Source organism: Vipera berus, assembly GCF_964194415.1.
Source record: "Vipera berus genome assembly, chromosome: 2".
NCBI lineage: Eukaryota > Metazoa > Chordata > Lepidosauria > Squamata > Viperidae > Vipera > Vipera berus.
The window spans coordinates 241,990,704-242,002,876 of record NC_138203.1 but is presented as its reverse complement, the minus strand read 5'-3'; the positions used below and the strand labels follow the sequence as shown (position 1 = coordinate 242,002,876).

The 12,173-nt window shown below is 37.5% G+C and overlaps 1 protein-coding gene across 6 annotated transcripts in view; it reads right to left on the bottom strand.

The window, feature by feature from the left end:
• RAD18 (RAD18 E3 ubiquitin protein ligase) overlaps positions 1–12,173 on the bottom strand; it is a 141,712-nt gene that overhangs the window by 43,943 nt on the left and 85,596 nt on the right. For 4 of the 6 annotated variants that reach the window (XM_081317445.1, XM_081317443.1, XM_081317446.1 and 1 more), the window contains one exon: positions 6,192–6,324. In XM_081317445.1, the coding sequence (XP_081173571.1) occupies positions 6,192–6,324 (133 nt within the window). Of the gene's footprint in view, positions 1–6,191; positions 6,325–6,812; positions 6,868–7,531; positions 7,658–12,173 lie in introns of those variants that run through there. The other 2 variants (XR_014025085.1, XR_014025084.1) reach the window with 2 other exon arrangements.

Sequence of the window (12,173 nt, the reverse complement as noted above, 5' to 3'; positions counted from 1 at the left end):
GTTTGACAAGAATAACCAGGCATACAATCTGGAAGGGTCAACTTAGGCCCTATTCAAACATTTTGAAATCAAAATGGAATGTAAAGTCATACTAAGTCACTATACACTCAAGTCTATTAAAGTATCTGCATACCTGTTCATGCAACTTTCTTGATATATATACTATACAGAAATAGTTTATCCTTGCTTTCTTATAGAACATAGGTAGTTATTATCATTGATTTCCCAGTATGATTTCCTTTTAAACTCCATACAAATATTAAGTCTGACCTTTAGCTTTTTTTTGAAACCAGGCAAAGTCTGCTAGGTGTTACCATCTGCTTAGGAATATATGCCAGCAAGGACTGTGATGTGGAAGCTATTGTACATCTTGGCACTAACGATCTGTCCCAAAAAGATGTACTCTCTGTACAGAATGATTTCCAGAGCGTGGGGCAGTAACTTAGCAGAATAGGCTGTAGGCTTACTTTTTCAGAGGTTTTACCAGTGCATAAGGAGCAAAATGGAAAAGGCCAGCGTATAGCACAATTCAATATGTGGCTAAAGGAGTGGTGTAAAGGGGAAGGCTTTGGATATATTAGTTACGATGTCTGTAGCTGGTCCAATGAAAAAATGTACAAAAGAGATGGTTTACATCCTTCAAAGAAAGGGACTGAGTTACTCAGCTATAAATTCAAAATTTTTCTGGAGGAATATTTAAACTAAACAGCGGGGACAGTGAGTTAATTGATATAGAACATCCCTGTCCCTGACAATCTAAAAATTATAGGGAATGAAGGAAATGATTGGTCCATTAGTGGGTGAAAGTGGTAAGAAGGTAACAAGCAACAAGGAGAAAGCAGAACTATTTAACTCGTTTTTTGCATCTGTCTTTACACAAAGGGAAAAAACAGACCAACCTATCAAAAATAGTGCCATAAAAAACAGAATAGAAACACAAGTTAAGATAGGCAAGAAAATGATAAGTGAGCACTTGTCCAGTCTAGACGAGTTCAAATCACCAGGACCAGATGGATTACACCCCAAAGTTCTCAAGCAACTGGCAGACGTGATCTCAGAACCACTGAACTATATTTTTCAAAGATCCTGGAGCACTGTGGAACTACCAGAGGACTGGAAAAGAGCTGATGTAGTTCCCATCTTCAAAAAAGGGAAAAAATGGATCCAGGAAATTACAGGCCTATCAGCCTGACCTCAATACCTGGGAAGATTCTGGAAAAGATAATCAAACAACGAATCAGCGAGCACCTAGAGGCAAACAAAGTCATTACTAAAAGCCAACATGGGTTTGTCAAAAACATATCATGCCAGACAAATCTTATTACATTCTTTGACCAAGTGACAAAATTAGTGGATCAGAGGAATGCTGTAGATATAATTTACTTGGACTTCAGTAAGGCATTTGATAAAGTAGATGACAACCTTCTACTTGATAAGATAGAAAAATGTGGGTTAGACAGAATCACCACCAGATGGATTCGTAACTGGCTGACCAGCCGTACTCAGCGTGTGGTCCTCAATGGAATCGCATCTACATGGAGGGAAGTATGTAGTGGGGTCCCCCAGGGCTCTGTTCTGGGACCAGTGCTCTTCAACATCTTCATCAACGATTTGGACGAAGGGATAGATGGGGAACTCATCAAATTTGCAGACGACACCAAGCTGGCAGGAGTAGCCAACACTCCAGAAGACAGGCTTAAGATACAGGAGGATCTGGACAGACTGGGGAACACATCAAACTTGCAGACGACACCAAGCTGGAAGGAATAGCCAAACACTCAAGAAGATACAGGAGGATCTGGACAGACTCGAACACTGGGCGCTATACAACAAAATGAAATTCAATGGTGAAAAAAGTAAGGTTCTACATTTAGGCAAGAAAAACCAAATGTACAGCAAAGGGAGTACTTTGCTCAATTGTAGTAACTGTGAGAGGGATCTCGGAGTCCTAGTGGACAATCCAATATGAGCCAGCAGTGTGCTGCAGCTGCCAAAAAAGCCAACACAGTGCTAGGCTGCATTAACAGAGGGATAGAATCAAGATCAAGTGAAGTATTAATACCACTTTACAATGCCTTGGTAAGGCCACACTTGGAATACTGCATCCAGTTTTGGTCACCACGATGTAAAAAAGATGCTGAGACTCTAGAAAGAGTACAAAGAGCAACAAAAATGATTAGGGGACTGGAGACTAAAACATATACAGAACAGCTGCTGGAATTCGGTATGTCTAGTTTAAAGAAGAGAAGGACGAGGGGGGACATGATAGCAGTGTTCCAATATCTCAGGGGCTGCCACAAAGAGGAGGGACTCAAGCTATTCTCCAAAGTGCCCGAAGGCAGGACAAGAAGCAACGGATGGAAACTAGTCAAGGAGAGAAGCAACCTAAAACTAAGGAGAAACTTCCTGACAGTTACAACAATTAACCAGTGGAACAACCTGCCTCCAGAGGTGGTAAATGCTCCAACACTGGAGGTTTTTAAGAAGAGACTGGACAGCCATTTGTCCGAAATGGTATAGGGTTTCCTGCCTGAGCAGGGGGTTGGACTAGATGACCTCTAAGGTCCCTTCCAACGTTTATTATTATAATTATAATTATTATAATTATTATTATTATCAAATTGCAATACAGGTAATCTTCATTTAGTAACTACCTTGTTTAGTGACCATGCAGAGTTACGATTGTGAGAAAAAGTAACGTTATGACCAATTCTTGCACGCAGAACCTTTCTGGGTTTATAAAGCAAAGGAAAGCTGAAGTAAGATCATAAGCACACTTAGTTTAACTTAGCAACCACTTTGCTAAATGAGTAAGATGCCAATCCCAATTGTAATCTCTAAACAAGGACTACCTGAATCAGCCATTCATGAAATGGTTATGTTCACTCATGGTAACCATCAAGTAGCTGACTTCTCACAAGATTTTCTCTGCACTTGGATCTTTCTCACTGATCACATCCTAATCCATAAGAGAATCCATCTCAGAATCCCTTGTACAGATGCATTTCAAATCAGAAAATTTTAATTATTTCATTTATACATTTACAAAAATGTATGTAATACCCAACTTCCAAACTGTTTAGCCTTAGCTTTAGTCTTCTGAGAGAGAAAAAAGATACTTTCTGCTCAATCAGATCCTTTTTCCTGTAAAAGACCTTGATTTGTTTTTAATTAAGAAAAATATATCATGTTGCCAAATACCAAGAATAAAGTGGAGAAACTATCCAATAGTTTTATTATGCCAGGAAACATCTTAGGAGTTAAAAGCAAAAATGTGCTTTGGAATACACAGAAGCATTCCTGCAGCACTTTTCTACAGTTCCTTAAACCAAACAGGCCTTTTCTCAAAACCACACTGCAGTTATGGACAGAGACATGATTCCAGAAAAAAAAACAACCCAAACAAAATAGTTTTTAAGGAATTGCAGACAGGGTTTGGGAACATCCCCATGTGCTCTAAAGTACTTTTCTGGTTTCAAATTGGAAGGAGTGCAGTATACCCATATCACAGTCTAACATTAATAATAATAATAATTTAATTTTTATACCGCCCTTCTCCCGAAGGACTCAGGGCGGTGTACAGGGCAATACAATAAAATACAATATATAAAAATTAAAAGAAATATTAAATACAATAGCCCAATTCAATAGATTAATACAAACCGTTAAAATATCCCTAAACCCATCAGACCAGGCCGGCTTGTTCAAATAGATATGTTTTTAGGTCACGTCGGAAGGAGCGAAGTTCGGGAGCCATCCGGAGCTCCACCGGTAAACGGTTCCAAAGGTCTGGCGCGCCCACAGAGAACGCCCTCCCCCTGGGGGCCGCCAGTCGACACTCTTTGACCGACGGCACCCTAAGGAGGCCCTCTCTGTGGGAGCGCACTGGACGAAGGGAAGTTGATGCCGGCAGCAGATGCTCCCGTAAGTAACCCGGACCCATGCCATTTAGGGCTTTATAGGTCGTAACCAGCACCTTGAATCTTACCTGGAGGACAACCGGAAGCCAATGCAGCTCACGGAGTAGAGGTGTTACATGGGAGTATCGGGAAGCCCCCACCACCACTCACGCGGCTACATTCTGCACCAGCTGGAGCCTCCAAGTAGTCCTCAAGGGCAGCCCCATGTAGAGAGCATTGCAGTAGTCCAAACGGGAGGTCACGAGTCCATGAGTGACTGTGCGCAAGGCATCCCGGTCTAGATAGGGCCGCAACTGACGCACCAGGCAAAGTATATTTATTTTAATATAAAGCTTTATTATACTTATACTATGAAAAACTGAATAAATCACAACACAAATTAAGATTTATAAAGTTCATGGTTGAATATATTAACTTGACAGTTGATTTGATATATTGCTTCTTCCACCACAATTAACATTTATTTCACTGTCACACTCCCGTGCACCATTACAATCCTATCACAGAATCACAAATACTGACTTGCTTTCACTGATCCAATAGTGAGGGAAGTCAGGTCTTAATGGCTTCCGGAAGGCAAGGAAGGTAGGATAGGTCCTCTATACCTTGAGGATCTCTGTTGCACAAAGCAGGAGCAACTACAACAAGGCTCATTTAATCGGTTCCACCAAGTGACATTTAAGAGAAGGGACCCACAGTGAATTCATCTGATTAAATCTAGTGGGACAGGTAGATATGTAACCAGTATATTATGGTATATTATCGTATATCAGCATGAATAATAGCTGTTTTTGCCTCATTCTAATCAGATAAATTTCTTCATTATACATACCTGTTTATCTGCCAACTGATAAAATAATCAGTTTTATATTTTACATAATCAAATATTATTTTATATAATATTCAAACTTGCTAAGATATTAAAGTAGAAAAAGTTGTTTGGAACTTTCTCTTTCGTCCATGAAACACACATTACAAAGCTGTCTGTAGTAATCTAATCCATAATATTCAGACATGAAAATAAAGTGCACATCTTTTATACTAGTTGCTGCTAAAATGTACATAATGTAATAATGCTGTTCAATTATTTGGCTGCAATACATTGAACTAGCATTCTTCTAGCCAGAGATGCAGTAACAATGGAAAAGATCTGTTCCTTAAGTAAGCTAAACATTTACATTTTCAAAAAGTCTTTTCTCAAAATATAGCTGACACTGCCCATTTCCCTCTCCAATTTTTTTTATATGCTTTACATTTTCATGTGCCTATCTGCTTATTTTTTTTTCCTTAACCACAAACATGGCAAGGCATTTAAAAGGTCATTCCTGAAGCATGAATGAATAAGTCAGTTGAATAAGTCAACTACATCAAAAATATTTAAAGATAAAAAATAAAAACAATGGATAATTCACCAATACCACTAACTTTCTGGCATTTTTTCATTAAGAGGCTTCCAAAGGAAAGGCCATAGTTTAGTGATAGTGTTTACGGTCTGAAAGCAAAGGAGTTTTCCAGAGATGGAAAAATGCTTGTCAAAATCCCCATAGTACTCCATGCAAACACCAAAAAAATACATGAACCAATGCCTTGACTCAATCTGAAGCATTTTTCTCTGTTTCTATGGCCATTGCATAGTGAGAAGGGGCTGTGTGGTAAGTAAAAAAAATCTGAGAAGTCAAGGCTATTTTTGTTCCCTAAAGGACAACTCAGTATGGGTTTTAGAAAACAGCATTTGAATCTGAAGAGATCTCCAAATACAGAATGCAGCTAGACAGAAAACGAATGAGAGAAAAACAGCAAAGAATCCTGTTATACATAACTATGTATGCTGCAATATATAACAATTATGCAATAATAAATCTGCAAACAGCAAAAACACTGAAATTGGAGTTACCCCTTGGAAACCGGGAGGACGGAGAAGTAGGTAACAAAGAGCTGAAATCGAAATTAACCAGATAGATGGATTATGTAAAAAAGAAAGAAAGAAAAGAAACAGGAAAACACTGCTCATCATATATGTCCTGCGGGTGTCACAGGACTGTGGATTTCTATGTATCAGAAAATGCAATTGCATATTAGACTACAATTTCACACCCCGGAGATAAAATGTGCAGTTAAGGGAAATGCTATATATTGTACTTTTGGGTAACTGTTGTCAGGTTCAGAGTAATTTCGATTATATCCAAGCATTCATCCCATTCAACACTCTACTTACATTCTGGACCCACCTCTTTAATTATAAATACTGCATACATACACACGTTTACACACCTGTTTGAAGATACAGAGGATTGACAGGCAGCAAAAAGACAGAGGTTTTCTTCACAGACTGCAGCTTCTGTTTCGGGGGACTGACTGCTGACAGAGGTCTGATCACTTTGCTCTTGAACCCTTAATTTTTCTCCTAGCAAAAGAGAAAGCAAATTGGTTGCAGCTATGTTTCAATTGACATTTACTTCAAAATACCTATTTCCTTGGTATATAATTGAAACATGTTCAGATATTAGTTTCTATATTACATCAAACTTTGAAAATCCATCCTTTAAAACTAATTATTGCTAAACCTTGTAGAACAGGGGTGTCAAACTGGCGGCCCACGGGTCGGATGCATCATGTGCAGGCCACGCCCACCCCAACTCTGCAAAGGCAAAAAACATCATGATATGTCACATGACACTATCCAGTTTGACACCCATGTTGTAGAATGTTTAAGTGGATTTTGTAACTTTTTTTAAAAAAACAACAACAAACCAACCACATTATACAAATCTAGACTTCAAATGATAAAAATGGTTTTCTGATTGGAAGAAAAGGAACAAGCTACAAGAGAAACGAATGAGTATTCAAAAGAAGAACTCCCCCCCCGCCGACTTCATGGAAAGATTAGCAAACCTGGAGAAAGAAGCTGCTCCCCCTTCAGTGATGGGTGTCAACACTTCCAGAGTCACTGAGGATAAAAGTTTTCAAATCTCAAGTAAACACAACACTTTTTGATAAAGCAATTTCGGCCTTTTTAACAATTAAATAACAGCCCTTCTCAAGTCAGACACAGTTACACACACACAAACACACATACACACACACACACACACACACACACACACACACACAGAGGTGTATATAAGTAAATAAAACTAGCACGGTGAAAATTTGACTACAAAAGAGTAGTCACATGAACAGAAGAAATTATTCTGTACGTGAACATCGAAAATAGGGTTGGACGGGATCTGGGAGGTCTTCTAGTCCAACCCCCTGCACAAGCAGGAGACCTTATACCAGGGGTAGGCAACCTCGACTCTTTTATGACTCATGGACTTCAACTCCCAGAATTCCTGAGTCAGCACAGCTGACTCAGGAATTCTGGGAGTTGAAGTCCATGAGTCATAAAAGAGCCGAGGTTGCCTACCCCTGCCTTATACCATTCTGTCCAGTCTCTAAGATTCCATAGAAGAGGTAGAAAACAAGGAACAAAGTTGTTAAGGAAACAAAGAAAAAAAATGTCCCCTGAAAAAGACCAAAGAAGTTGGGCCTGAGCTCAGTGAAAGCCCTCCCCTAATCCCATTAAAAACAACAGTATATAAATTGGTTACAATATATATATATTTTCTCACCTTGCAAACCATCTTTTCAGTATGATTTTACTATTTTACCTAGAAGTATTGACCAGTCTTTCAGTGTTATGGGCTGCAAAAGGACTGCAGACTGTAAGTTTGAAATCCTTCCACCCAATAAGGTTTCTGTCCATACAAAGGAAGAATTATTATTGTTGGATAAACTAAAAGCAAACAATTTTACTCCTGGAAGCCTTTCAGATTTAGGGGGCTTCAAGTGCTGCATAAGATGTCAATAGCAAGGTTCAAAAAAACAACTTGGTATTTCTGTTTATTTTTATTCATGAGAGATTTACAAGGTCAAGATTCAGTGACAGGCCAAAAAAGCAAACTTGTTAACTTGAAAACAGTTGGGATTTACATCCTTAAAATGAAGTGACTGCCAAGATGAAAGTGCAAAATAAGAGGTTTTCCATAAAAGTATAAAAAAATAAATCTGTCCATAAATAAAATTATTTTTAAAAAATTCAGACTTCAAATACACACACACACACACTCACAGGTATGCTGTTCCTTTTCATTGTAAGGAAAAATATGCAAAGTTTGGAAAAACAATATTAAGCAAAAGAAATCTGACACAGGAGATAAGAAAAAAAGGAAATCTCAGTAAATCTAATTTATACCCACATAATTCATTATTATCTCCCCATCCTTCATTTCCTTGTTAACCATTCTTGCTTTCACCACATTTATATAACAATTGACTCTCCTTCTCTACTTTATTTTTGTCTCTTTGGAAGGCTCTCATCAACTCCATTTAACTGACTTTCCCAGTATTCATCTTCCTGTCAATTTTCCTTCATATGATTTATCTTCAATAATTAGCTGTGTATGGCCAAACCACTTCTCTCATATTTCTCTCATACTGATCACTCACTTATGTATTTAATCCATTCACACACATTGATTCTTGACCATATTTGTTCTCTTTTACCATGCGCACTCAAGTAATTTATTAAGGGGCTGCCCCAAAAGATCAGGCCAACCTATTCTCCAAAACACCTGAAGGCAGAACAAGAAGCAATGGATGGAAATTAATCCAGGAGAAAACCTGGAATTAAGGAGAGATTTCCAGACAGTGAGAATTAAGTGGAATTGTTTGCTTTCGGAACTTGTAGGCGCTCCATCACTGGAGGTTTTTAAGAAGAGATTGGGCAACCACTTTTATGAAATAATATACGGTCTTCTGGTTGGGTAGGGGGTTGGATTAGAAGACCTGCAAGGTCTCTTCCAACTCTGTTATTCCCATTGTATTCAACTTAGTTTTATGTTTATTCTTATGCATTCAACTCTTATTTCGCTTAATAAACTGAGCTGTGCTAGACAGGTATTTTTGCTTCTTTTGAAATGTACTTGTTATCTTTGTATTAACATTTGCATCTATTAAATGTTTTCCATCCATTTTCTCATCTTTAGTAAACATTTAATTAAGATACATAAAATCACGTTCTTGCTTACTGTTCCACCATAGGTGTATGACTTGCACTCATTCACTCATTGTTTTGTCACTTTGATGTTTGCGATTTTCTTTTCACATCCATACTTTCCATTACACCTAATAAATCTAATACTGTTCATTACATACTACATTATATATTCTTCAATATCTCTAACAAATCTAATAATTACATCTAATAATCTAACAAAGGCTGCAAATCATTCAAGTGTTCAGCAATGAAATTGTCAGCTTACAAAAGTACCTGCCAATTCGTGTTCCTAACTAACATGACCAATATTTCTTATATGTTTCTCGATGGATACTTTAAAAAACTAAGTATTCGCATATCCTTTCTTACTCTTGGCTCAGTACTGAATATTCGTATAGCATTCTATTTACTGTCACAAATGCTTTAGTTCCATGGTATATCACTTTTACAAGGAGCAACCACTTGGCAATTCCAGATTTATATAAAATATTCCATAATTCAAGCCTATTCATTTTATCATAAGACCTCTCCAAATTTCTCAATTATCTACTGAGGAGTAAATATGATCTTTTATTCCGAGAAAAATTAAATGGCATTGCATTTTCCAAAATTTGCTTATTGTCATTTCTTGTATCCTTTGGATCAGAATTTTGCCCAAACACTTCCCAGATATGCTAGGTAAATTATTCCCAATGGATTCCCGTATTCTTTGTCTGACAGTATTTTTTCAACTGTCAGACACAGATGCTTTCTTAATATGCACATTGATCGAATTACATGGTCACTTGTACAAACCATATCCATATTTTTTCAGTTCTATCATTTATAACTGCGGTTTTATTATTTTTCAATATTCTCAAAGCATTTATAATTTCCTTTTCATCATTTGTTCCCTTTAGAAATTAAGAAAATAAAATTCCGCTAACTTCCAAAACAATTTGGTATTGCTTTGGAACAACTGTTTGGAAGTGAAATACCATTTTTTAAAATTAAAGAATATTTAAAAATCCAGAGAAGTATAAAAACTGAGAAATGACTGAATTATGACTCACTTCTAAATTTATTAGTTTATATCAAAAAGTGAATTAAATGAATTTATAATTCTTGCTTATTAACTATGCATCTTGCTCTAAATCATTTCATTCACATCCTTTTTCATCCCACTATTGTTCTGCCCAACTCATGCCCTCATACTCAAGCTTGTTCCTTATAATAAGAAATACAGTGCATTCAGAATGTATTCAGATCCCCTTCACTTTTAACAATTTTGTTCTGCTGCAGCCTGATTCTAGAGTTGTTGAAATTCATTTTTTTCGTTAATCTACACTCAGTACCCTATAAAGACAAACATCCCTGGGTGACAGAGATCTCCATTCACATGGATGATCAAGTTATGATCAAGTCTGAATCTCATTTTTCTGTTTGAGATGTGGAAAAAGGGAAGCAGGGCAATAATAATGGAATTTTATTAAGGAAATGTTAAGGGGAAAATATAATCTATAAACATTATTGGTAGGATCCAGACCACTTAAATTTAAGGGTTTTTTTAAAGCCTGACATCACTACTATTTTATATCTTTATGTTTTATTTCCAATTGCAAAGAAAAAGGATGAAAGTGACAGATAAAATTAAAGTTATGAAAAACAGAGTGTAACATTAGTGAAACAAAGTTTGCATTAATCTGCAATTCACAGTTGTAGAAAATATAGGAGCATGTCAGCTGAGGGAACAAACCACATGGACAATATCAGCAACAAAGATGAGAGATATAACAGCAAAAAAAACTTTGTCTGAAGATCTTTTAAAATATCTGTAGTTCATCCATTGCAATATAAGTACCATTCCATATATATTCCAAGTTATTTGTATTATGATGCCCTGTAAGAACTGATGAAAACTGTTCTTGAAGGATTGTCATCTGCTCCTATGGGACAGATCTAGTGGCTAACATTAATAAGTTTCCATCATAAATGTCAACAATATAGAATCAGGCTGCAGCCTAACAAAATTGACAAAAATGAAGGAGGTTTGAATACTTTCTGAATGCATTGTAAATTAGCCAAAAGGAAAAGTCGTAAGTTGAAATCAGCTGGATAGCTGAAATTCAGACCATAAGAAAAAATAACAGCAACATTAGGAATTAGAAAATACAGGAGCCAAACACTGTTTCTATTTTCATGGTACAAAATGGAGAATATATGTAGTTCAGGGTTGAACTGTGTAAGTCCTTAGTGCCCTCTGAGCTTGTTTGCTTGCAAATATTTCATTATTTGGTTAGGTAAATCATCAGTACTAATCATCATCACTGATAATAGCAATAGCACTTAGACTTACATACTGCTTCTCAGTGCTTTACAGCCCTTTCTAAGTGGTTTACAGAGTCAGCATATTCTCCCCAACAATCTGGGACCTCATTTTACCAACCTCGTAAGGATGCAAGGCTGAATCAACTTTGAGCTGGTGAGACTTGAACTGCCAAACTGCAGGCAGTTGGCAGTCAGCAGAATTAGCTTGCAGTACTGCATTCTATGGGACGTGGTGGCTCAGTGGGTTAGGACGCTGAGCTTGTCGATCAGAAGGTCGGCAGTTTGGCGGGTCGAATCCCGAGTGCCACGTAACAGAGTGAGCGCCTGTTACTCGTCCCAGCTTCTGCCAACCTAGCAGTTCGAAAGCACGTAAAAATGCAAGTAGAAAAATAGGGACCACTACGGTGGGAAGGTAACAGCGTTCCGTGCGCCTTTGGCGTCTAGTCATGCCGGCCACATGACCACGGAGATGTCCTCGGACAAGCGCTGGCTCTTCGGCTTTGAAACGGAGATGAGCACCGGCCCCTAGAGTCGGAAACGACTAGCACATATGTGCGGGGGAACCTTTACCTTTACCTTTACCTTTTACTGCATTCTAATCACTGTGCCACCACAGCTATTTTATGATGTTACCTAGTTGGGTAATGAAATGTCTGCAAGCAATAACCAAGCTCAGAGAGCACCAAGGACTCCAAGATACAATTTCCTTTTTTGTCTATCTTTGATACATGATACAGTGTAAAATAACTGTACAAGCCATGTATCTTTATGACCTTAAAAACCTTATTAAAATGAATGCTTAAGCTTCTTGTCCAATTTTAGTAAACAAGATAGCAAACAAACAATTCATAAACACCTTTCCATTGGATGCAATTCTATCCTCCAAAGGTAGAAATTTACAAAATAAA